General features: G+C 40.1%; 2 protein-coding genes across 11 annotated transcripts in view; one reads left to right on the top strand and one right to left on the bottom strand.

The window, feature by feature from the left end:
* Positions 1-26,550, bottom strand: part of MCF2L2 (MCF.2 cell line derived transforming sequence-like 2) — a 139,657-nt gene that overhangs the window by 66,020 nt on the left and 47,087 nt on the right. The window contains exons 13-15 of the mRNA XM_050712472.1: positions 26,292-26,469; positions 18,015-18,118; positions 16,548-16,636 (exon numbers count right to left, since the gene is read on the bottom strand). Of these exons, the coding sequence (XP_050568429.1) occupies positions 16,548-16,636; positions 18,015-18,118; positions 26,292-26,469 (371 nt within the window). The remainder of the gene's footprint in view (positions 1-16,547; positions 16,637-18,014; positions 18,119-26,291; positions 26,470-26,550) is intronic.
* Positions 1-26,550, top strand: part of B3GNT5 (UDP-GlcNAc:betaGal beta-1,3-N-acetylglucosaminyltransferase 5) — a 77,551-nt gene that overhangs the window by 5,208 nt on the left and 45,793 nt on the right. For 2 of the 10 annotated variants that reach the window (XM_050712473.1, XM_035557278.2), the window contains exons 2-3: positions 11,018-12,356; positions 13,833-13,912. In XM_050712473.1, the coding sequence (XP_050568430.1) occupies positions 11,349-12,356; positions 13,833-13,912 (1,088 nt within the window). In that variant the 5' untranslated portion in view covers positions 11,018-11,348. Of the gene's footprint in view, positions 1-5,467; positions 5,483-8,657; positions 8,721-11,017; positions 12,796-13,832; positions 15,510-16,564; positions 21,330-26,550 lie in introns of those variants that run through there. The other 8 variants (XM_035557277.2, XM_035557276.2, XM_035557279.2 and 5 more) reach the window with 7 other exon arrangements.

The following is a 26,550-nucleotide window of genomic DNA, read 5'->3' as shown; positions in this document are numbered from 1 at the left end:
TCTCTTCTGCTGTGGGCTTGTAGTGCTCCTGCTCCACATATTTCACAACAAAAGGCAGATGAGTGTCTCCCGTTTAGTCTCTGGCCTTGTTGCACAGCAGAAAGGGCTGTATATAGGGCCAGAATTCTCCTTGGTTACCACAGAAGTGGGAGAGGATTAATGGAATTCATCCCACCCATCTTGCAGGCAGGCTTCAACAAAGCCTTGAACTGCTGCTATTCCAGCCAATCTGCAGCTCCTTTGGTTTTTGAGGTGGTTCTCCATCCACTTTATCATCAAATCTGAGATGTTTTCAAGCAAGCCAGAGAGGAGCAAACATGCATGGAGACCCCCCAACATGTATGTAGGAGTCTCTAAATTGGAAAATAGATTCAATACAGAAGAGAACCAAAAGCTTTTGATATGAAGCATATTTGACTGTCTTGAAAAGTAATAGCATGAACCTAACAGGTTTAGAAGGGAACTGCTTAACTCACAGGAGTTTGCCTTTCCTCAAACTACACGTACCTCTTCACATAATACGTCTAACATGTTTATGTAGTCAACTTTAAAACCACTTGGGAATTTCTCATTATGCTACTGGAGGCTTCATGAATGCCTTCAGAATGGCAGTCTGAAGTTAGGACTGATGAGAAATGGAGGATCAAGTCAGGTCGCTATTTCTACATGATTCCCCTATAGTTAGGGTGACTTTTCAGTTGAATTAAAGATGCTGCTTACGTAACTTTAATTTCAATAGAAGTAAAACTTAGTCATTCAAGATACATCAACAAAAATTAAAAACTGACATTTTTTATTGAAATTAAAGCTATGTAGACACTCTTTCAACATGTGCAAATGCAGTGTAAACAGTGCTAGCAGACTTATGCGAAGTACCTCAAATTGGAATTAACTCTTAAGGAAATAAACTATGCACAAATGTAAAACAAAAGGAGAATATATAGTCAAACTGCTTACTAGATTCAGATTAATTTCCTATTAATGAAATGAGATAACCCATTAGATGTGATTATCCAAGAGCCATTAATAGCAGGACAGGGTTGCTAATAACTCTTCCGCTTCCCTCAGCCCAAAGTAGAATACAACACCTCTTCAGCTTAAGAGTTGCTGACATCTATGTACAGCAGTGAACAGGAGGGTGTGAGAATGAACAAAGCCAAGGGAACAGTGTGCAGTACCTATCTGTTCTTTCAAGTGCTTTTCAAGTGTATTTATGATCTTCCAAGTGATACAGAATAACCAGAAAGTTCTTTATCCTGTTTGTGTGAGCTTTAAGATAGGGTTCCAAATATGATCAGAAATGATCTACTATAAAATTGAGGGATGGGGGCTTTCTAGAGGCTATAAAAAGTGCTGACTGAAGTCTCACTGAAGCAGGAAGACTATTAACCGCACGCGAAAAGGGGGAAGATGTGTTCCTGGTTAGATTATATTTCTAGTACTTTCTTTGCATAATAGGATAATTGGTTTATCTCCTACAGCTCAGCACTGAAACATGCAGGTTTTTTTTCCTATTTTTGGTGGGCTTTCATTGTTCTGCGAATAAAATTGTTCACTTTCATTTTAAAGCGAAGCAGGAGTATGAGCAACACTAAATGTGCTCTGTGTAAGACTAGACTTCTACATTGGCTTTAAATCTGCTTTAAGAAAAAAAAAAGCTGAAAAATGAAGCTGAGTACATTTACCAGGAGGGCAGAACTTCACTTGTGTGGTCTCTGCATGGTCTTTCCTTACAGTTACTAGGCTGTTTGGTGGGAGGCTAGTGTGGAGTAGCTGCTTAAAACTTCCTCCTCCTGTCCACGCAATGGGGTGAAGCCTGAGATTTTGTCAAATTTGTTTGCCTTTCTCAGCTGCTTCCAGTGTTGTCCGGCAGGGCAGATACCTAACATAAGCAGCTAGGGTATTAGATTAAAACTGATATAGAATGTAGCTAGGCCTCTTTCACTGCCTGCTGTTGTTGGGTAGGCCTTACACTGCTAACAGTGTACCAGAACCTTGTGCTTGCAAAAGCTGAGGCTTCTACTTGAGTTCTGGAAGCTTCACATCTTTGTGAGGTTTTTGTGTGTTTTTTGGTGGTGGGTGGTGGTTTTCTTCTGGCGAACAATTGTCTTTCTTCCCTTATCACTTAATGTTCTGCAGGATTCTCAGGTGGGTTTTCCACTAATACTGGTAAATGGCAGACCCTCTCTATAGAAAGGGTGGTGGTGGTGGAAGAACTTTAGGGAAGGAGGGGGTGGCTCTATGGCTTCTGTTCTCTCTGCAGTTTTTTCTGGGGACTAACAGTGGTTTTGACCTTCCTACAACTAAAAACTGCTTTAAAAAACACTTATTCCCTCCCTATAACTGTGGTGGCCCATGACCCTAGTTATAGGAGTTGGGTAGCTGTTTCAGAGCAAACAGTAGGAGATGGAGCTTCCTGAAAATGAGCAAGGGACCTAAAAACCAAATTCAAAGCAGGTGCTGGTCAAGCTTATTATTGGTGGTATGGACAGCCAGCAAACAAGTGGGGGAAAATTGAGTGGCTTAGGAAAATCTCTGATCAGTGCAGGCAGAACTCATTACATATTTATTCTTAATTTGAGGTTATATGAGATGTTAAACTGAAAAGAAAGATACTAGGCTAGACTGACCAAGCAGTACAGCTCTCCATGTTGCTTTTCCTCTTACTTCCTTATAAATATTTAACTGGCAGAAGTTCCACTAGCAAAAGGAAACAGCTTAATGTGCAGTGGGATAGTTATGGGTGCCTGTAGCAGTAGCACTGGAAAGCTTATACAGTATTTACCTAGCCTTTGTGATGCTGCTTAGCTTGGGGTAATTCTTAAAATATTTGTTGAAGTGGTACCTACACAGCAATCATGAAAACTAAACAAAAAAGTGACAGTAGGGAAACCACCTTTACAAACAGTTATTGAGTAATTGGGCATTGGCACTCAGACAAAAACAAGCTGCAGATGTGTTCATTTCTTTATGAAGAGTTAGGTTATTTGAAGTCACAAGGTGTGTTTAATTGGTTGTAATTGGAGTCAGTGAATCGTGTAAGATAAGGGATTATAAGCAAAGCAGTATCTTGCTGACCACCACTACAAACAACTGAGTTCCTTACTGTCTGAGCTTAAATATGATGCGCTTGTTTTCACATGTGGTCATTGGTAACTTGGCTGCAATATAGTCTGCTGACCACGTCTTGAACTTCAACTTAAGATTAAGATACCTTTTCTTGAAACCTGTACATTACTTATGGCTATTAAATATGTGAAATGGCAGTTCGTGTATTTCTGGTAATTCTTACTGTCTTTTCCTTTCTGTCATTTTTCTTTCTTCAAGAAAATGACGGTCCCGTGTGCGTATGCTTTCGTGTTTCTTGTAGAATGAAAAAGATGTTTCTCCACCATTAACAGGAAATCGCAGCTCTAACTTTCCGTGATACTGATGCTTATCAAAAGTGCTTGTTCTCTTAGATTTTATCTGTGAATTGAAGAGTACAGTTTGGCTTTTTATACTGAACAGATCAGGGTGTGTAAATACTATGTCCTATGTGGCTTTGAAATTCAAGCTCTGCCATTCACACTGATGGTGGGTAACATTATTAACAGCTGCAGCTAATGTGCTCTGCCTGTTTTGTGTATGCTTCTGCTTTAGTACACAGGATTCGAAAGGAATGTGTACCAGTCTGGCACATCTCTTAAATACTAGCACTATGAAAGTAAGCTTCTACAAATGCAGACTGTAGCTCAGGATAGTATTAGAGCTCATCGCTGCCATCTGCCAAAACATGTGTTGGGTTGTACTATAGGTACCATTACAGCCTTTGTAGCTTTCTTGGAGCTCTGACTTGCTTGCATGGAGGTTAATACATACTTGATCAACCTTTTCATAAAATGAGGGCATGTGGCCTCAATCATGTAACTGCCAGACTCTGAAACTTTAGAATATTATCCTTACTGGCAGTGCAAAGAACTAGCTCTTTTCACCAGCTCAATCTAACACAAAAGCATAGAACTTCATGTCGGTGCTTGTGTATTTTATGTAAAATCCCTTGAGCTACTAAATCATTCATATTTTGTAGGCTTTTATACTTGGAAACAGTCCTCGCTTCTAGCTTGTCTAGGGAATGGTCTGCGTTGGCTATAGCAAGTTAAAGCAACTGAAAATCACAGTCATTGTAGACTGGTGCTTGAAAGGGGTGGTCCTATACCTCTCCTGCTATCTGCACAGTAGCTGTTCTGGGGAACTGATCCTGCTGAAAGCAACTTGAGGAGAAGGCAAGCCTCCCTCCACCTTCTAGCAGATGCCTCCAGTTAGATCCATTCATAGCAGTTAGGAAGCATGCTGCTCCATTTTAGAGGAAATGGAAGAAATCATTCTTGTCTTTTTCACCCAATTGCTATAGCATGTATAAAATATCTCTAGGAACTAAACCTCTGCTGGCAATTAGCTGTTTCCTGGCAGTCCTAATCATTTACAATATGTCTTGCTTCCAACCCTGAAGGAGCTAAAATGCTTTACTCAATTGCCATCTAATGCTTTGCCATCCTTTGAACTTCTCTGCCAACCAGCACTTCAGAGATTGCCTCAACAATTGCAAACATTGCAGATCAATGAGATGCAACAAGTGCTTGCAGCTTTTGATTCACTTTTTTCTACATGTTGCTGTATTTCTTTTTCTGATATGAAATTCCCCTTGAGAGAGTGCTGTACTTCAATGCCTTTTTAATAGAGGGATTTTTCTTGACTGAGCAACTACAGAAGTTCAAGCTTAGGAAGATGTTGGATGTCCATCTTAATTGGGTCTCTGCTCAATCTGAGAAGTTCTCAATGCACGCACAAAGAATTTAATGCTGACTCAACTATTCCAGGAAACTACCCTGCCTGCAGGTTGCAGGCGAACTCTAAAATGAGCAGGTAAAGCTTGCATGTGAAACTGCAGATGATGGGTTAAATGATTTTGAAACTGAACCTTGTCACTTCTGCATTTGTGATCCTTATTGATGCAATACTTATCACCTGTCTTTCTACGCTTTCATCTTTCTAACACTAGACTGCTTCTTCTTGATTGTTATCTTCTTGACACTTTTTCCTAAGTGGTAATGTCCAAATTGACTCCCATCTCTCACTAGTTTTGTACAGAACAATGTGTAGCAGGGGAGGTTTTGACACTACATGAAGTTCTCTTTGGAGGATGTATGCCTGTGCTTTCCTTCAATCTTGGAGCTTGTGAGCTATGTAGGAAGGAAGGATCAGCTAATGACCTTACCACGTTTTTTTTTAAACATCTGTCACTATAGTGTTGGGTGTGACTTGTTTCTGTTCAGTTTTCTTTCTTGGTACAGCTCATATGAGGAACTTGAATATCCGTCTCAATGAAACTTGTTAGTGTACGAACTCTTCAAATACAAGGGAGCAAAGGAGAAGGATATAGGCCAGGGTAGAAATGCCAGATAACATGACTTGCGAAGACATGCCAGCAACAGAAAAAATGGTGAGAAACTGAGTTGTGTAATCTTGTAGCCGAAGTTGTGAGCAGCAAAATCAGCTCAGGCCTTGCTTCTGTTACCATAGGCACATACCTTCTTAGCCGCTAGTTACTAGGAAGGGGAAACCGATAAGCCATGAGAACACAATTACAAGTTTATTTGATGTGTTAACTTAAATCTAAATTTTCTTTGGTCTTCTAGTGCAGGCAGTACAGAAATACTGCTGGAGATGGAGTTCAATTTCATAAGGATTATAACTGCCTAAATTGCTCAGAAACCAAACACTGCAAAAGTTTTAAGTTCTACCTAACAATTAAAAGGCTCAAACATGACAAAATTTGTGTTCTTTGTTTAGGCAGCAGTTACAAGGTTCAGACTTTGAAAGCTTAAAGAAAATCCAGTGTATATTTTTCAGGATCATCTCATTCTTACACTAGGTTTGAAAACTCTGCCTGAACTGAAATCCAGGCAGTGCTAATCTAAGTTCCTGCACTGTCTGGCTTCTGTTCCCTCTTGTTGGATATGTTCCTGCAGCGCAGGGGAAGTGGTGCTGCAGCTGGGGTCCATGTGACATCTGAAGTCTTCTAGCAGGATGAAGCAATGTCAAGCTAGCACTATCAAAGAAGCTGATCTGGGGTAGTTCAGTGACAGGGCTGCCCTGACTACAGTCCAGAAGCCCATCCCAGGATTTCAAGTTTCTTGTAGTAACACAAAGCTTGGAAGTAGCCTTAGGTAAAAGTGAAAGCTTCAGAAACAATGAACCTAACACTTTGATTCTGCAAAACAAAACCCCTGAGTCCTGTTGTAACCTGAGTTTTTCCTCTAGATGCAGCCTGACCTAAATAAATTGCTTGCTGTTACTTCACTGTTTCAACAGGTTGGTTTTTGAGGCAGAGTTTGGAAGGAGTGAGCTGCACTTGACTTACTGAGCAACTAGATAAGCTTCAGAGCTGATGGAAGCTGCAGGAGGTCTGTGTGGTGGTGATGAGAGGGCAGGGATGAAGAAAGAATGAGTGTAAGGCCATCCTCAGCTGGCAGCAGTAACCTTTTTATTGAGGTCAATCACGTGGAACTGCACCCTTAAACTAATTAGCTGTTCCCTGGCACAGCCAAGAATGAGCATTTAACTTCAAAAATATGAGTTTGCTGAAGGGCTGCTGCTTCCTTGAGGTCTTTGTCATATGCTGCAAGCCAAATAAAAGGGATAATGTGGGCACCAAAGCTGGCATTTGGATGAAACAAAATTGATTGTAGCTAGAAATATCCTTAATTTGAAGAGCTGACTCTGTATGTAACTGAGCAGGGAAATGCTTGTCATTCATTCATCCTTTAAGTAACCAATTCCTCCTATCTCCAGTAAGTGACCAAGTTTAAGTCTATCCAAATACCATGCAAGAGTTGATGAGAATGGGGCTGTTGCTACAAGCTGGTGGTAGTGCTTTTTTTGTTTCTTTCTTTAAAAAAAAAAAAAACTCTAAAGTGTTTATTGGAATATCCTGCATTGCTTGAGAAAGCTGCTTGTGATCTAAACTATCCCATGTTTCTTTCCTTCTGCACAGGACAGAAGTATACCTGATGATCAAATAATCTTTGTTCTAAAACCAGATGTAATTTGGGGGTGTGCTGTGTCAAATTGATTACAGATGAATTGAAGCCCAGCCTTTGTATTGTACCACATAAAACCACATAAACTTTGTAGCTGGGGGTGAGGGAATGTTCCCTCTGGGCAGTCTCAGCTGGTCTCTTCTTGGGTTTAGGTTTCTCTCAGGGTGGTGTTGGTTAATCTCTTGTGTTGGGCAGTCTCTCGTGAGTTTTCTCTGGGGTCCCTCCCACAAGTATCTGTGTTTCATGTCTGAGGTGTCTGTTTCTTTAGCCTCCTCTGTCTCCTCACTGGACTTTCCAAAACAAAACTGTTCTATTTCTATCCTGAAATTAACTTCATACTTCTTTCAAATACTGACTTCTGTGGACACTTAAAGTAGCTCCCTACGGATCTGCTTTTCAGTGTTCACTCCACAAATTATCACAAAGGCTTTCTATTGTGTAACACTTCTCTGGGATGAAAATGGAGCCAGCATATTTACAGAATGCAGAGTATCGAGCTGTGAACAGTTGCTACATTCAAATGACACAGTTGTGCTTATGGTAATACCAACAGGTTAAATAAACAGACCCATCTAGGAAAAGTAGGATTGCTGCAGGTTGAAAAAAGCTTTCAGTACTTATAACTGGGGGAGGACCACACAGTTGTGTTTTTAGATATACCTGAAGGGAAGGCAGCTACAGGAACTGTATGGGTGCATGGTTCTCCCAGTCTGTCTCCAATCTGAGTACATCTAAAAGCTTCCAAGCCACAAGTAAGAGAATGCACACCAAGAGGCAAAAACACCTTAATTATGGTCTGGAAAATGACTGTCAAGCATGGTTTTATCTCTGTCCCAGTTTCTTCTTCCTAGGAAGAAGGCTTTTTTCCCCTCAGAATTAAGAATCCGTTGTCAATAAATAGCTTTTGTGGGGTACAGGTTCAGCCAGCTGTTAAGGGGAGGAGGGCATAACTAACCCAAAGGATCAGTATTGTGAATGTCTATAAAGTTCTTTCAGTGAAGATGATTCTAGGGTATCAGCACCTTTGCAAGTCTCTGGGCTTTTTTTTAGAGGGAGACGGGGGTGGGGGGGGAATGAAGCCTCTTTAAATGTCATCAGTATTGTTTATCTATAATTGCATTTAAGTTTTATGAAGGACATGTTTCTGAGGAGGATTCTTAACAAATTCTCTGTGCTAAATGCTGATTTAATTCCCCTGGAATAGATCAAATGAGACTCATCTTACAGCCTTTAAGTTGATTTTAGGGCTTGCTTTTTTCTTCAAGGAACAACTTGAAGAATTTAAAAAAAAAAAAAATTCTTTCCAGCATCTCCCTCTCTTTGGAGGGGATACTAGAGAGCAGGAGACTTGATCTATGCTAAAATCTCACCCCTGTATCTTCTCCATAAATTAAAGCTGTTTGCACAGATATTTTGGTAGGGATTTTTCTGAGGTGTATTTAGTCTTCCCTAGTAGCAACAACTGTCACATAGGTTAGCCTCACTATTAGTCTCAAGTTAATACTTTGTGGTGTTGACTGTTCTCTCACTTCTTCCTTTGCCCAGATGACATGAGTAATTGCAGACTTTTGCCAAAACCTGTTATCAAAGTACAATCCAAAAACACTATGTGGTGACTAGGATTTCTGAACTTACCAAGTAAGTACAGGTACTCTGCCTTGTGCTGCCTCTACTTCTGAGAAGTCAGTCAGCTGTTTTTAAGCTATCCTGATGGCAGTGGGCAATGTAACCACTGAAGCTGAGTCACCTTTATTTTTCCTCCTCTCTGCTGATGACTGGATATTGCCAAAGGCTTTACAGTGCAACTCTGTTTCTTTCCTTTTTGTGACACCTGCTGTATATGTCAACAAGTTGATGTACACTTTGCCTCACCCAATTCAGTTTACAGTGCTGCAGCATTTGTGTTAACTGGCCAAATTCATGCAGAGTGCAGGTTTTCTGGAGAAAAGCGCACACAAGCATGTAGGATAGAGGGGAAAACTAAAACTTATCCTCATTTTCAGGAAGTAGTAGATTTTTCAGACCTACTTCCCCAAAAGAAGTTATCAAATTTCTGTTTCTGTGACAGTCCAGTTTCTTGTCTAAGTCTGTTTCATACGAAACAAGAGTAAGCTCTGCAGTAGCATTCTGTTATAAAGTTGCTGAGTTTATAACTCTGAGGTGCATTGTTTAACTTAATGTTTCCAAAATAAAACGGGTTTAAACTGATACTATAAAAAGTGCTGACTGATTGTTATTCACCAAACTGCCCATACAGCTTTTCTGTTATGCACTGCAGTCTGCAAGCTTCAACTGCACCAGTCCATGATTTCCATTTTGAGCAGTCAGCCCTCCTCCCTGCATTAGATTACTACACCACAAAATTGCATCAACTTTTACTATCGCTATCTAATTGGTTTCTCCTAATACCGTCTAGTTGCAAGACCTCCAATGGGTAAAATAATCTCTCAAAATGCTTGTGTTGCACATAAATTCTAATGTAATAGTGATAGCTGATGTTATCTTGCTTCAGAGGTTGTATTTGTCTGCACTAAGTGCTTAGCTAATGGGGTACCTTACTTACAGCGTGTGCTAGTCCTTCATTTCCAGCTCTGAGAGCTCACTCTGGGTTTTTACGGGCAGAGCAGGTAGCTGCTCTTCTGGGATGTTCTTGTTTAGTGTAGCTGAGTCTAGTCTCCCCTACTTAAGAACCGACTTTTAGAAACTGCAGGGCAAGAAGGCTGGACTTGTGTGGCTTTGTGGTTTTTAGATTCTCCACTAAAACCCTAGCTGGTATCAGTGAGGGTAGCCCTGTGATGGTAGCTGTTTGATATTAAGCACCCCTGTCACAGGTACAGCTGCTAACTGAGGAGGAGTTTGTGGCCCCAGCTGCTGCAACCTGCTGCATAACCTGTGTCTTCACCTGAGCTTAGGCTGCAGATAGTCTCTATTGCACCACTGGCTAGAAAGTACAGGTTTTAGGATAAAACATGGAGTGTTTGGTAATGGGTGTCACTGGAGTGCAATTCTGTTAGTATCTCATTTCAGTCATGCTCTGGCAGGCTGAAATGGCGGCTTACTTTCTACAAGCCTGCCCATAGGGTCGAGCTGAAAGAACAGCACCTGTGCCCGTCTGCCAGACCACCAGGGGCTCCGTGGCTGGGGCAGGAAGGCACTGGATGAAGCTGATGCGGTGCTACCCCAGTTGTGGTCAGGGGGAGCAAAGCAGCAGTGGCCCCTTCCTGCCATTCTCCTCAGAGTGCCACGGGGTTGGTGGCCTGGCTCCGCCATTATTGCTGGCTGTGAGGAGCTCTGTGGGGCTGCACTGAGGTGGCAACAGCCCTGCTTTGCCTGCACTCCTGTGTCCCTCTCCCAAGAGGGAACAAGGGCAGCCCCAGTTGGCCCCGGTACCCTCTCTCTGAGAGCCTGGTCGAGGTGGGGTGGTGGTGAGGGGAGAATGGCTGCCTGAGGGACCTGTGGTGGGGATGAGGGAGGTGAGGCCTAGCGGGTAGCTCTGGCCGTTGGGGTGGGCCCAGCTCTCTGACACGGGGGAGCTGTTACTGGTGTCTGTGTGGGCCTCGCTCTTTAACAGGCTGCCCAAAGACAGCTTGTAAACTCAGTCACTTGTACAGTGTGTGGCTTGCTTCCCAGCTTAAAGAATTTAAACAAAATGCTGGCATCTGGTTAATGGTGGTGGGTTTTCCTAAGAGTTTCTTGTGTCAGAACTGAGGCCTCTGCATTAGCTTCCCCCTCTCCTTTCCTACCCTCAGGGAAGTTCTGGGCTACTGACAGCCCCTAGCTTGTTGCCAGTTTTTTGAGTGGAGGGGGACGGTTATGTAGGTGAGTGGTGATGGGGAATGTCTCAGTAAAGTCAGTCTCCCTGACAAAGCATAAAACCAGATGGGTTAATAGCAACTCACTGAAACTTCCCTCCCTCCCCTTGTTACATTTGGTAGGTATTTATCCTCATGAAGAAAACCAGCATGTAAGAAGATCTGATTAGAACCAGTGTTCACTTTAAGATGCCACAAAGGGAAAAAACTCATCTGCAAGTCCCATCTTTCAAAACTGTCTGCACTCTTCCAACAGAAGAAAAATCATTTGGAGAAATATGACTTGTGGAATCTGTGAAGGAAGCTGGCTTTACAAGGATACTGAATGAAAGACAGCATGCCTTACAGTAGACACTTATCCTGAAGGGGTGACACTGTGCTCTCAAGCTAAAACACGGGCACTCTAAAAACACTGATCCTGACCAGGAATAAGGATTACAAGAACTGCATCAGAATGTTTGTTAGTCCTAGAAGAGTCAGAAAATGCCAGTTTTTGCAGTTATTTGCCACTTGTTTCATACTATGTCTCATGATTTTTTGGGGACCATTTGATAATCACATTGTAAGCCATATGAAGTCCTATTCATACAGATACCTCATAAATAGCTACAATTTTGTGAATGAAAGCTTGTCTGTCAACAGGGAAGACCTGGACAGAGTATCAAGCTACCAGTACTTGATCAACCACAGAGAGAAATGTCAACAGCAGGATGTCCTTCTCCTGTTGTTTGTGAAGACTTCTCCTGAAAATCATCATCGGAGGGATGCAATTCGACGAACTTGGGGTAATGAGAAATATGTTCAGTCTCAACTTAATGCGAATATTAAAACTCTGTTTGCTTTAGGACAACCCTCAGATCATCTGCAGCAAAGAAAACTATATTTGGAAGACCAGAAATACAATGACTTGATTCAGCAAGATTTCTTGGATACTTTTCACAATCTTACTCTTAAATTACTTCTACAGTTTAGCTGGGTGAATGCCTACTGTCCTCATGCCAGGTTTATTATGTCTGCAGATGATGATATATTTATCCATATGCCGAATCTTGTTGCTTATCTCCAAAGTCTAGCACAAATGGGTGTTCAAGATCTCTGGATTGGCCGTGTTCATCGTGGATCCCCTCCCGTAAGAGACAAGACTAGCAAATACTATGTTCCATATGAAATGTACCAGTGGCCCTCCTATCCTGACTACACAGCAGGAGCTGCATATGTAATATCAAGTGATGTAGCAGCTAAAGTATATGAGGCTTCATTGACTCTCAATACAAGTCTTTATATAGATGATGTCTTCATGGGCCTCTGTGCCAATAAAATGGGAATTGTACCACAATACCATGTATTTTTTTCTGGGGAAGGAAAGGCTCCATATCATCCCTGCATTTACAACAAAATGATGACATCTCATGGACACGTAGAGGATCTTCACCATCTCTGGAAGCAGGCTACAGATCCCCAGGTTAAAAAGATTTCCTCGGGGCTTTGGGGTAGAGTATACTGCAGAATAGTTAATATTGTACTTCTCTGTAAACTATACTATGAGGACACATATCCCTGTTCAGCTGCCTTTTCTTAATACTTGAATATCTGTGTTGAAGATCCACTGAGCCAAAACAGAACAACAAACTTCTTAGCTGTTTATTCAAAATATATGTAAGCGTGAAAAGAGGGTAGAACTTAAATGTGAATAGCTGGGGTGGGGGTTGGGGGGTGAACCAGGGGAGGGGGAGGAGGATGGTCCCAAGTTCTGTTCAGAAACTGTTATTGGAATAGCTCTCCTATTGTACTGCAACTTTCTACATTGTAGCCTGTTGTGTTTTTTGTTTTTACGTGCTTCATAAGATGAGTCTGGATTATATGATCATTAAATGAACTATAACGGGCTTCTAGAATTTGAAGTGCTTGCTGAAAATGTCATTTACTTTGACCTTGATTCAGTATGTCTCAAAGCTTTTTTTAAAAAGCAATGTGAGCTAAGGCGCATGATTCAAAAAAAAATCTATATCAAAATGGAGTAGGCCTCTCAAAATAAAAGGAAAATAGAACTTCTGAGTCAATGAGACTATTGTACTAGTCTAAGACGAAGTAAATTGGTTACAAGTATTCAGCACTTCTGAATGCTTCACGGAAAGTGTACCTGTACCTGCAGATTTGACAAACAGTGCTGGAAGACCTGCTACAATCTTTTCCTCAAAGCTCTCTAAATCTTTGAAGTAAGGAAAACTGTTTAAGTGCCCTCTGACTTTGTTCTTTTAAGTAACAAATGAGCTCCCTTTTAGATCAGGAGTAAACTTTGAAGGAAGAAAATCTAATGTTACTTAAGCAACTGGTTTTGTTAATCTCTGCCTTCTGAAAAATGAAGCTGTATAATTAATCCAATCTCTAATAAGCAAATAGACTAAATGCATTTAAGGCCTGTTTTCTTTTAACAATTCTTCTGTTTTCCTATATTCATAGTTCTACAGGTGAAAAGCAAGCAAAAGTCATAGCTGTATTCCTTTAGAATTTTATAGTTAAATTGAAGTTCTTATTGACTTGAAAGAGCAAAGTTTCTTGCTTATATTTGTTAAAATATTTGTTAAATAAGGAGAATACTTTCTGCACGAGGTTTTGACTTCATGGTGAAGGGACAGGGAGATAATGAACCACAAACTCGGTACACAAATCAAAATCACTAAACCTAAAGTTTTTTCCTGAAGACAAAACTATTTACAGTTTTAGGGTAGTCTGTGTCCTCAAAACTCTATCTTAAATAGAGTTAAATAATATCACCTGTAGAGGAACAAAAATACCTGTGCATTGTAAATCTAGATATAGAACTAGGTGGTGTTGAAACTCCAGTTGTTATGAGTTGTACTGTGGTGCCATATAAATTTTGTAAAAACAAGGTTCTGCAGTCTTTTCTTGTATTATCTCACTGATGGTGTCTTCACAGGTTTCCAGAACAGGTTATTTAGTTGCTAATTGCAAAGCCTGTGGTAGCTCTCCCTGGAGTGGATACACAGACTGCACAAGGTACAGTCAGATATTGCTTGCGAACTGGTTTGATGCTGGAATGAGTTCTTGTGTGGGTAGTGTCATGAAACTACTTGTGAAAGATTGAATGAGTCACGTTTATCAGCACAGCAATAACAAATGACCCTAAAGCTTGCAAATTACCAACTATCTGTCACATTTCTTGGATCTGCCAGAAATGTACTATATACAGGAGCAATGCTACTTGCTTTTTAAGATGTCTAAAGCTAGCCTTTTCTCTTCTGCCTGAAGTTTCTTGCTGCTACAGCAATGTGGAGCAGTGAATTACTTAATTTGTCTTCTAACTTCACTTTACAACAGATGCATGTGGCACAGCAGTTTTAAACTGCAACTGGTAAACTTTGTTTAAATGCTGCTGCTCTTGTTTTAAGGGTTTGGATGGCTAATGCTAGCATAGACAAACAGCACTGAGGTTGCTGTCTGTTCTTTAAACTGCCGTTTCAGATGCATGTTAGGTAACTACTGGAACTAAGTGGAATATGTAACTCTAAGTAGATTTCCAGGAGGGGGGGGGGGGAAATCCCAACTGGACTCAAATGTTGGGTATATAGAGCCCACAAATAACTCACTTGCCAGCATTAACATAGACTGCAACAGCTGTATTGCAGGAACTCCATGTTCTTGCCTAAACAGACTCAGATTAAAATCTGAGGATGTTTTAAAACAAAAAAGAACACAACAAGCCACCAAACCTAGCTCTACAATTTGTTGGCTCTAGCAGGGTGTGGTGGTACACACAGAGGAAGTATTATTCAGTACTTGAAGGAAAGACTTCATCAGATCTGACCTGTTGTGGGCCATTTAAATTAATGAGGTGCACAGCAAAACTGCACTACTGAAAAAGTCACCCCATTCACTTTAGGGGAAAGAGGGTCTACATATGCTATGTATAACCGAAGTGTACTACTTAGACTACAATTTCTTCCAGCAATGTTTTCACTCACACAAGCTGAGTTGGAAGAAGATTAAACTCCTATAGGTTAGTGATTTAGCTAACATCTAAAACACTGCTTAAATGCAGTTTGCCATTATGTGAAAGTCACTTGACCATTGAAATAATTTTGCTTTATAGCTAGCTTGAGTTTTGTTTGGATTGTTTCTTAGACTTAAAAGGACCTTGATGTTTGTAGCATGCATTCTCTTCTGCTGCAGTGAAAAAGGAAGTTGCTTATGAATAAAAAGGAAAGCATGAAGGCACTCCTTTCAAAAAAAAAAAGTTCGAAAACTTACTCTCTGGTTCTAAACACTGATTTAACATTTGACACCTCTAACTGGAACCTCTTTTAACAATTGTCTTGGTGCTCCAATGCTGGGTTGTCAGACTTTACTTCTACAAATAAAACTGTATCAGCCTGAATGGTTGGTTATGCCTCATTAAGAGTTTGACATTGTTGCACAGCATGTTTAATGCTAAAGTTGTTTTTACCTGTTAGTTTGATTTGCATCAGTTTCCCTTTGGTATTACTAATTTTTATACAAAGTGTTCAATATTTATTCTTAAATTTTGCTCCTTACCACAAAAATACAATTGTTTTGTAAAACTTGATTTGAATAAACAGACTTGTTGCTTTTTTTTAAAAAAAAAAAGCTGGTGAGTTTCTTGTTGCTTTCTTTGTAACTGACAAGCTCAGCTCTGCTTAATTACCATTCTGAATACTCTCTTAGAGGACTTCGAACTGATTTTTTTCTTTTCTATCCTTTCTGCCTGTTCTACTGTGAACCAAACCTCCAGATTTTTTTGGGGGGGGGCGGGGGTTTTGGGGAGGCGGGCGGGGGGGGTTGGAATGTGAAATTGGTGCTCTCAAGAAAGGAGGCAGTTTAAAAATTTGTTTAGCAACTTTCCAGGTTTAAAGCTGTGGGAAAACTGCCTAGTACTAGAAGCTCAATCTATTGTTAATATTAACTTCCAAAATCATATGCTCTCTTTGCTCTCTTGAGGCAATCATTCCTGTAGAGATATGTATCTACCTAAATAAATTCTATTTCAAATCACATTTTGTACTTTCTGAAAACTAGCTGATAGTTTGGTAACCAGTGGTAGACATTATTTTCATAGTATATAAGATTACTTTGAACCTAGTACAAATTGAGATAAGTTGCATTTTGCTGTCTCTGACTTGTATAGCATAGTGTATTAACAAGCTAGTGTTTTCAGAAATGTACTCCTGTACCAAGCAATTTAAGTGTGTACCCATGTAAGACAGGCATAACGTACGTATAAATTATTTAAATTATACTGAAGAAAACAAAAGAAATAGAGGTAGTAAGGAGCGTGGGGTTTGGTTTGTGGGCTTGTTGCAGTTTGTTTTAAATTATTCTCTTTGGCCTAGAGACAGTGAAGTTCAACTGAAATTGGATTTGCTTGGCACTTCTTGATAAATGACTTGAGCATTTGGTTGTTTAGATTATGTAATTAATATAATCTTTCTCAAGGCTTTCTAGAAAGGGAGACAAGATTATTACTACTTGTACTTGAAAAATAGAAGTGTCTCAAAGGCGTATATTCAAATGAGAGTTTCCTGAATAGGAGATGATCTTTACTACTACTAAATGATATGTGCAAGGCTTATTCTAAGGAGTTATGTCACATAATGACTAAAGCATACAGCCTTACCTCCTCCTTGTTGACAGGTTCTCATCGCTTTCGCTCATCACCAAGACTCTGCTAGATCCCCCTTGACTAGCTTCATGCATCACTTCGATCTGAATGAAAAGCATACGCAATGTGAAAATACTTAATCACTGATACTTTTATTTAGAGAACTTTAATTCTTTACAAGAAAAAAAACACATCACCAGTCTAGTATGTCATTTGACAAGTTAAAATAATTGACTTAGATGTGCAAATTGAAAATCAAGAATAACTCTTAAAATAGATTGGTATGTTGTAGACTATTTTGATAAACTATTCTAATGATATGCTGTCCTAATAATGTGAATCTTCATGCAAGGAAGACAAGAAAATTACAGCAAAGGAATGTTATTTAAAAGACTGAGTAAGTGGCGCTGCATGTGTTTTGATTTTGTCTTACTTTTGGCTAACATAACTAAAATGGATGTTGGCAAAGTTACGAAATATTAGTACCACAGAAGTTGTATTCTGAACGTTTCTATGCTACAATCTCTTTGTAAAGGTGTATTTACGTTTAAAATATGGCAAGGGAGGTGTTACTTGAATTTGACAGGAAGAAAAAGTCTGGTCTCTCTGACAGTGGTCATTTCTGTGAGCTTGGACAAACAAAAGATTTCAGGATGCAGCTGCAATTCATCTTAGTTACAAGGAATGCAGATGAATGAAGTTTCTGGATTCTTCTGTTCCCAGTTTTAAAATAAGCAAGGAGGGCTATTTTGTCTTGATATCTCATTATCCCCAGGTAATCTGCAGCTCAAAAATACTCTCTGCTGTAAGGACAGGTCTCTTAAATGCTGTAGGGCTTGGGATTAGGGAAGGACAGATAAGGATGTTCAAAGTGTCCAGAGCAGAATTTTGCTGCAGAACTAATGATGCAACAAATCTCATCACAGAGAGACGCAAGTAAAATGCATTTCCCTGAACCTTACTTGCTCATGCAGTAACAGTTAACAGTGGAATTTTGTTGTTAATTATGGTTGTTTATATTAAGTATTAAATCTCTAGTCTTTCCCCCTTTGTGTATAGAATAACCTTAGAAAATATTTAAATGAAGAAAATTACATAACTTTGTAAAACTCTGAACATAGCACACCTTTCAGAGGAGTTAGATTAAAATTTCAGTTTGGGAAACAAAATAGTTCGGGTGCTATAACAAAGGAGGGGTACTTTTAATGTATCATCATTGGACATTCTCTCCACATTGCCCCTTTCATCCTCTGAAAGTGACTTCTACTTCAGTGTAACCTGTTTTTTCACATACACGAGCATACATCTTAAAAGTCTTAACACTAGTATCTAGTAACTTTTAAACTGCAGTGTGAAGTGTAAAAAATGTTTTGCAAAGGACTTGCAAATGTTTTTCTTCTATTTTTAAATAAGTACAAATATGTAAACACTTATTTTAAATTCTCTCACAATATGGAATGTTCCCAAAACAGAGACTTATACCTTAATTCCACCTTTAGTCTTCTTAATACTTTTCTTTTTCGATAACTCTGCCTCAGAGATGGATTTTGGAGGGCAGGAAATTTCTGTGGACCTCCTGTTGGTAGCTGAAGAGGTCAAAAAGAAAGTAACATTAGCAAACTCATGCTAAAAGTCAAAATCCTACTTCTTAATAAAAACAATGAGCAAACTTCCTTCCATGTCATTGATAACTGACACCTGGCTTAGAGAACTGAACTGTGGTTGTAGCGGTGAAGCCTCAGCTGGCATGAGGGAATGGGCTACGTTGTTCAGTCCTCCACTGTGTCTCAAATGGGCATGTACAGTTTCATGCTGTAATGACTGCCATGGTTTAGTTTCCTCCTTGGCAACCATCTTTAGGATAGCTCAGGTAAATCTTAGCCAATTGTATCAACAGTTGGATAATTTTTACTTTGATTGTTTTTAAGCTCACGGTTTGCTAATTGTGTGGTTTCCCAAAGGAAGAACATTTTTGTTCTGGTAGTGAGTTGGTAAAGTCAGACTGTAAAGGATTGTTCCCTGTAAGGTTTCATCACATGAACCAGCCTCAAAGGAGTAATCACTACAAGTGTTCAAGTCACTCTGACCATGTATATAATGACAGCGAACCTGGGAAAATGATTGCAGAATATGCTGTCGTGTCAGGTTGGTTTGGCCTTGCAGGCTCTGAAAACCAGTTTACAGCAGTCATCGAATGCTACTAGAAAATCATCCTTAACAACTTAACCACTTGTCCTGAGACTGCCGGCCAAAGAAAAGTGTTTGAATGGATGGTGAGAAGGGAACTCATATATTTGACTTAAATAGGAAATAATTTCTCTGTTACAGTTCGTATCTTTAGTTGCGTTAAATTGGTAATGGGTACACAGTGCATGTTGTCTAAGTACAAGGCAAACAGTGCTCTCCCTTTTTCTTAGTATCTTCTTGAATTAATACAAGCGAGGGTGCATGTCGTGGTAAAAACAAATATGGATACCAGATGAAATGATGTAAGTTGCTGGGTCAAGCAAAGAACCAAATTGTTGCAAGTGTGAGATTGACAGATTTTTAAGTGTTCCTGTCATTAAATTCTCCTTTTAACTTATTTAAAAAACAAACAAACAACAACAACAATGAAAAACAAAACAACACAAATACCCCAAATTATATACAACTAAAAGGACAACATATTTGTTTCATAGACAATAATAACAGAAGCTGACATTTCTTCTACCGTGTCTTTTCAATTGCCTTATCATGCAGCTGGGAAGAGAATTATGGCAGTTTCCCTCCCCCTCTTCCCTAAATCTTCCACTTTCCCTAACTCTTCCCCTTTTTATCAGTCCATGTTGAATGACATGAAGACTTGGCAGTGTCCAGTTCAGGCCTGTTACTTCCTCACATTGACTTCATATTGGAAAGTTTAAGGAGGTTTCTTCAACAGAACAGTGCAGCCTGGCAGCTACCAGTGGCTGAAATTGATTAGATGCTTATGGTTCCAGGACTGAGCTGAACTGTTCTTCAAAGTCGTTCAGCAAGAATAGGCATGGAAATGACTAGTGTGCTAAACTGTTTATTGGGGCATGCAGCAAATGCTGTCCCACAGGAACGTGGGTTTGAAGATAATTAATGACTTAATAGTGTTTTTCTACGCTGCTGATGACAAAGCAGCATGCCAAGGCAGCTAAAGAAACATCTTTCCAAGCATCTAAGGTTCATCATGTATCATACAGAAAGTATTTTCCATTCTTAGGCAATAGAGTCCATACTTCTCTGCTCTAGCAAAATTGCTGTTGAACCTCCTGAAAATCTGCCCATATAAGAAGCACAGAGTGAGGCCCCCTGTAAGTGGAGTATTTTTCTCTAAGAAGACACACTGCCTGGTTTCCTCAGATTTGGTCAAACATGATAGCAGTCTTAAAGCCACAAAATTGAAAGCATCTTTTCCTTTTCTCTTTACAGAAATATCTTAAGCTACAGAAACTGGTGTTTTCCTAAGAGCCATTAATGAAAATCACATTCATCGACTTTTCTGAGTCAGCTAATCTCTCTGCTGCTTCACTTCCCTGCACACATCCCCAGCCTCTTGCAAGACATTCTCCTTTAATCCCCTATCCAGATGTTATTAGTTAGAGAGTGTTATGCATTAGTGACTGTGAGGAATGCTGGAAGGGATCCAATGAGCAGTCATACACATTTAAATGAGATGGAACCAGTTTAGGTTTTATTCTTTAAAGGACTGAAAAGCCTCCAGCTGTATTCCCCCTGTACGAATTTCATGTTCCAAGTTGGCCTTCTAATAAACCCATATGGTGAGTCATGGATTTTGTATGTGTGATGTGCTGCTAAACATATTATTTGCTTAATGAGCTAACAGAAATTTTGACGTTTCTGCTCCTGAATTTCACATTCATGCTGCACACGAAGAAATCCCTACGTGAATATTTTATAGTGATCAGAAGAGAAAAGATGTCAGAAGTAAAGCTATACCTGCACCACTCATTTTGCCCCTTTTGTGTTCAGGCATCTAGGTCCAACCATCGACAAGTGTGTTGCACATTTATTACTTTTTCTCCCCCTCCCTAAGGATTTATTCTATTGCCTCATTCAGTGCACAGAAAAAAAAAATAAAAAACAACACTGAATTCATGAGCAGCTATTCGGTATTTTGATTTATCTGTATTTCTCAGCAGGGGCTCAGAGCCTTACTATCCATAAACTATTCCAATCCCTGCTCCGAAAGTAAATTTTTTTGGATTCCTTTTTACAATTCAAGTGCTTCATAAATATTTGCTGAGCTGTTTTCACAATAGTTCTCAGAGGTAACAGGCCACAGATAAAGATCAAAACAGAAAAAGACTAATATGGAAGGCCAACTTGACAGTTTTAGAACTGATCTTTCAGATTACTGACTGCTATATGCCACTTCGCATGTTTAAGAGCACACGCCTTGCCCAGCAATTCTGGTTTCAGTCTTTCACTGTCTTTTCAACGCAGATCTTTTTATGTAGTTGCACTAGTTATTAAAAACACCCCTCTAATAAACAAACAAACAAAACCCCACTAAGTTAACACCCAAATGGGTTTTTATTGGGGTCAGAACTTTATCCCTACTGCTACTTCTCTCACGTCAGCAGGAGAAAAACCAGCAGTAAACTGTCACGGTCTCAGAGATGACTCCAGAACAGTTGAAACCCATCTGAGCTGGGGCTGGTACTGTTCTCCCTTTCTTCCCAACCTCTGGCCACACGCTTTTGTCACCTCTTTTTTGTCTGCCCTGCATTTCTTTCAGCTGGATGATGAGGAGCTGAACTAGCCAAAAGAAACAAAAATAAATTAAATAAAAAAATCCAACCACTAGTTATGTGACTGTAAGTACTGACGTCAAGCAGTCAGAAACACACTGCTGTGTTGGGCAAAGACGAGAGGAGAAAGAGACCAAAACGGCCCTCCAATAAGAAGGGTTTAAACTGCTACGAGATCATTCTCTAAGGAAACCAGCAGTGCAGAGGGATGAGAAACATGTCTCTGGATTCCAGGCATTTTTGCTGACAACAAAAGAAATGAGACCGTAGGAGCCAAAGTGTAGCAAGTTAATCCATAATGAACGTGTATGAGCTGAGATTTTTTTTTTCCAAGTGTTTAAAATTCTACCAAATCTGGAAACTTTAAGAAGGGACAAAAACATTTGGCACTGCCATGTTTCAGCTTGGCTACAAAGGTGATTAAAACAAAACACTTTTCCCTGCCTTGATCACTGAGATGGCTGAATCATTTCCACTAAAGTTTTCCAAGAAAATGTCCAGCTAAGTAAGATAGTCTTTGGGAAAGCTTAATTCATGCAGGCTTCCACTGGGAGCGCACAGAGTTTTTCTTGAAATAAGATGCCATATATACCACTAAAATTTTTCAAGGCATTTGTTATAGAAGGGTCAGCAGAGTTTCCTGTCTTTTCTGGGTTGATTTGTGAATGATATTTAAGCAGACTCCTATAGATAAAATTTGCACTAATTGCAACTCATATAGACTGGTGTATATTTTTGTTGTTGTTGAGCATCATAATTCCAGTACCATTGTTGAGCAGGCCTGCCCTTGTGAAATTCACAAATTCATTTTGTGAAACCAAAAGCTTCAAGCAAAAATTGAATGAATTTCAAGTTTTGCCTCAGGATTTCCAGACCCAAAGAAAAGCACTGGGGGCAAGCCTGCATGAGGGAGAGTTTAAAGTGCAGCTCTGAGCTGCCTTTCCGTGGATCTTCACTGAGCTAGCACTCTGCCAAGAGCCACCACAGGACATAAATGCATAGTCATAAGAAACTGTCTCAGTCATTTCCCTGATAGAAATCTGCCCTTTCTCTCATATGTGCTATCAGCTTTGCTTGTGTGCATCTACGTATATGCACAGGCAGAATGAAGTGTGTCACAGATACATTGACGGAATGATTTCACGCTTAAACCTTCACATCTGTTAACATTTTTCCATTAGCATTCTGAACTGGGGTGAATTTTCCCCACCACTCCTTGTGAGGGACATAGAGAGTCAGCAAATCAAAACAAAACAAAACAAAAAATGTATTCTGGAATGAGTGTAACTTCTTTGCTTTCACAGACGAGCATTGCAGTGCTGCCCTGGTATTGTTAGATCTGCTGCCTAGCGACAAGCGCCTTTCTGGATTTCTGTTTCTGTTGACTACATCTTACTGCCTTTGCCTGCCTTTATGTTTACACATCCTAGGAAGGTGGTAGTTTCTTGTTGCCTATTTCATTTTGCAAGCTTTTACAAATATTCAGGTATGTCCTGGGTAACAATGAAGTACAGTATCTGTTTCAAGAAGGAGCTTTTAGCCTCTTTCCTTTTTACAAGATGATTCTCAATAAATTCTACCTATATGTAAACACTGCCTCTGCGCTGATCCTGTGAATGTGAAGAAATGGCACAGAGGAAATTCCTACAGAGGGCAGCTTCAAGAGGAACAGTATATCACAGCCTCATTTTCTAGGCTTGGAGTAGGACTCATTTAATATTAACAATTAATATGGGGTATCTTTCTTATTATTAATTAATTAGTGGCTGGTATGATGCTGTGTTTTGGATTTAGGATGATGAGAATAATGTTGATAACACACTGATGTTTTAATTGTTGCAGAGCAGTGCTTGCGTTAAGCCCAGGACCTTTCAGCTTCTCACACCACCCTGCAGGCAAGGAGGCTGGGGGCTCACGAGGAGCTGGGAGGGGACAGAACCAGGACAGCTGACCAAAACTGGCCAAAGGGATATTCCATACCATATAACATCATGCTGAACAATTAATATGGGAAGACTGGCTGGGGGTGGGAGTAGACACTGCTGCTTGGGGACAGGCTGGGCATCGGTCAGCGGGTGATGAGCAGTTGCACTGTGCATCACTTGCTTTGTACATCATATTATTATTATTACTACTGCTACTACTACTATTATCATTTCTATTTCTTTTCTTCTGTCCTACTAAACTGTCTATCTCAACCCACACGCTTTTACTTTCTTTTTCCTGATTCTCTCTCCCATCCCACGCTGTGTGGGGAGAGGGTGAGCGAATTGCTGTGTGGTGCTTAGCTGCCTGCCGGGATAAACTGAAACAACGCAGTGCCCGTTTCTGTTCTCAGCCACATCTCAGCTTCAGACTGTGAAACACTTTGGTGAATCACTTAGTTGATCTGTGCTTCGGTTCTCTTTCTGCAAAAGAGAGATGAAAATACTTACCAGCAACACAGCATTTGCAAAGTGCTTTGGCATTCTGTGGGAAATGGCACTCAGGAAATTCAAAGAATGATTCTTTGTAGTGAACAATTGGGTAAGACCCAAATGATGCTATTACATGATATATGTAGTATTATGAGGAGTGGCTGAGGGAACTGGGGTTATTTATTTGGAGAAGAGGAGGCTCAGGGGAGACCTTATTGCTCCCTACAACTACCTGAAATAAAGGTGTGGGAAGCTGGGGGTCAGCCTCTTCTCACAGATAACTAGCGATAGGACAAGAGGGAATGGCCTCAAGTTGTGCCAGCAGAGGTTGAGGTTGGAATTTAGGAGATATTTCTTCCCAAAAAGAGCAGTCAGGCATTGAAACGGGTTGCCCGGGGAAGTGGTATAGTCACCGTCTGCCAGAGTATTTAAGGAAAGGTTGGACCTGGTGCTTAGGGACATGGTTTAGTGGGTGATAGTGGTGGTAGGGGGATGGTTGGACCAGGTGATCTTGGGGGTCTTCTCCAACCTTAATGTTTCTATGATTCTATTCTGTGATTCCATGTAAATATACTGCTCATGGCAGTTAAAGTAACCGTTTTTAAGTCCTAGGATAAGCTGTAGAAAGTCAAGGACTTCTGTTTCTTTGTACATTTCTCTATGTCAATCATCTTCAGGCACAAAAAGAATCTGAATGAGATGATACAGCCTACTTATGAATGTCTGAACAGGCCTGGGTCACACTTTGCACTCCTCAGAGGGCAACTGGAGTAACTTTTCAAATTAAATATCTACCTATTAATTCACAACAGGACATCAGAAGCTATGCAATCCTTGTTATGCAGTTATCTCCTGTATTGTGTTATATAAGACTGAACAGCAACATAAGGATCAGAGCAAGGGAACATGTCACGATTCTCTGTAAAGTATCTGAGAGTACTGGATGGGGTGTATGAACAATAATCAAAACTTAAAGTATTGTCATTTCTATACTAGTGACTATTTTAAAGGTTCTATTTATATCAAAGGTTTAATGAAAAAAATCTGCAAGTGCTCTAAAATGACAAGAAAGAAGTTTAAGAAACACAGAGATTGCATGCATAAACAGAAATGCAAGACTAGCTTTTAGTCTGAAGGTGCAGTTTCACAACTGGTGAAAGCCGTTCTAAAACTCTACTGCCACTAACAAGGACTAACTGGCTTAGACCTACTGGTCCCATAATGTCATTTTTCTGCAACTGTCTTTGCTTCAGCACTAGTGGCCTGAAGAATTTTAAAGTTAGTGCTGCTCTGAAGAGTTGATTGGGCTAGGTGATCTCCAGAACTCTCTACATTCTACTAACTTGCGCAATGGAAAACTAACTACTACTTTTTTACTGTCAGTTCTTTGAGTTTTCAAAGACTTAAAAATTCATGCAGCTAATTGACTGCCAATGGTGCAAGAGTGGAACACATTGCTAGCAGATGTAGGTATCAGAGCAAGACCTCTTCAAAGGCATTGTGGTTTCAGCTCGCTTTAAGGCAACAATGAAAATGAAACTTGAGGTAGCAATTGCATGTTAAGACCACAGCTAGCAAGGTTTTGGGGAAAAAAGTAAAGATGTCAAACTGGCATTGGGAAAGGATGAATGTTGGGGACCAGAGGAGAACAACAGGGACATTTGTATGAGCTTGTGACAGTATGCCTAGAAAGCAAAATGGTCAGGCTACTGGCCTGCCTAATCTTCCTGATGAAAAATCAAAGCTTGCTGTATGCTCTTAATGCTAATTAGTAGTTTTTTTCCCAAGCCTTTTAGCTAAAGGTTCCCTGTTTAAAAGCCCTGAAGTTCTTTTTTTTAAATTTCTTACAACCATTTCTGCTGAAAAGGTTAACCCCTTCCTGCCACCAGGTACAAGGTGACTGGCCTCCAAGATGCACAGTTTCAAGTTAGCTTCACCCACGTTCCTTTTGCAGAAAATGGGTACCTTGGTTAAAAATGCTAACCTTAAATCAGGAACTTTCTGTAAATTCCAACCAGAAGCAATATTCAACTTTTTTAGTTAGCAGAGTACAACTCTAGAAAGTAACTAAACGGTTATGTGGAGGGAAAAACAAAAGAACAAAAAATCACACCAATGAGTCAACGTCACCAACGATGTACAAAGCTTTGCAGTATCTAATTGAAACTGGAGGGATTGTGATCTTTTAAAAAGCCAAGTGTTCACATCACTGTATGTGCAATTTAACAGAGTTCCTCATGCATACTTTACATACTTGCAGTGACTAACCTGGTTTGCATTTTCAGGGAAAAATTAGCAATATATAACATAATGAGAAACAGAATAGAAATGTGCTCTGTAGATTAGACCTAAGAAGAAGAGCCTGATTTTTTTTTTTTTGGTTCACCCTTGCTTATATGCTTTTAGTGATAGATTGTTTCACATTTGTTTTAACTTTTTGGGCCTACATGGTTGACACTGAACATCAAACGCAAGTTTTCATTCTGATGACAAAAATTAAGCATGACCACGCAAGAAAAACACTGGTGTGTATCTGAAAGCAGCTGTTCATGGCCTACCTACTGCTGCTGGTCTCGTAGTCTTTGGTGATGCTCTCTTTGGGGAAGATTCAGGGTGTGGGGCAACAGGTTGTACCGGCCGGGTCTGTTTGGCTGCCAGTTTCTTCAGACTCACTTGCCTCTTGTCAAACATTTCTTGTACATCTTCTAGTTTTTGTAGAATTCTTTGGGCATTGGCCTAGGCAAAGAAAAGGCAAACAGCAGATGGTTGTCAGTGCTGGACTGAGCAAGTTGAGATGACTTCTGTTACTCAGACTAG

This window comes from Cygnus atratus, chromosome 9 (genome assembly GCF_013377495.2).
Source record: "Cygnus atratus isolate AKBS03 ecotype Queensland, Australia chromosome 9, CAtr_DNAZoo_HiC_assembly, whole genome shotgun sequence".
In the NCBI taxonomy this organism is placed as follows: Eukaryota; Metazoa; Chordata; class Aves; order Anseriformes; family Anatidae; genus Cygnus; species Cygnus atratus.
Note: the sequence above shows the minus strand (reverse complement) of the source record. Positions and strands in the feature narration are given on the sequence as shown.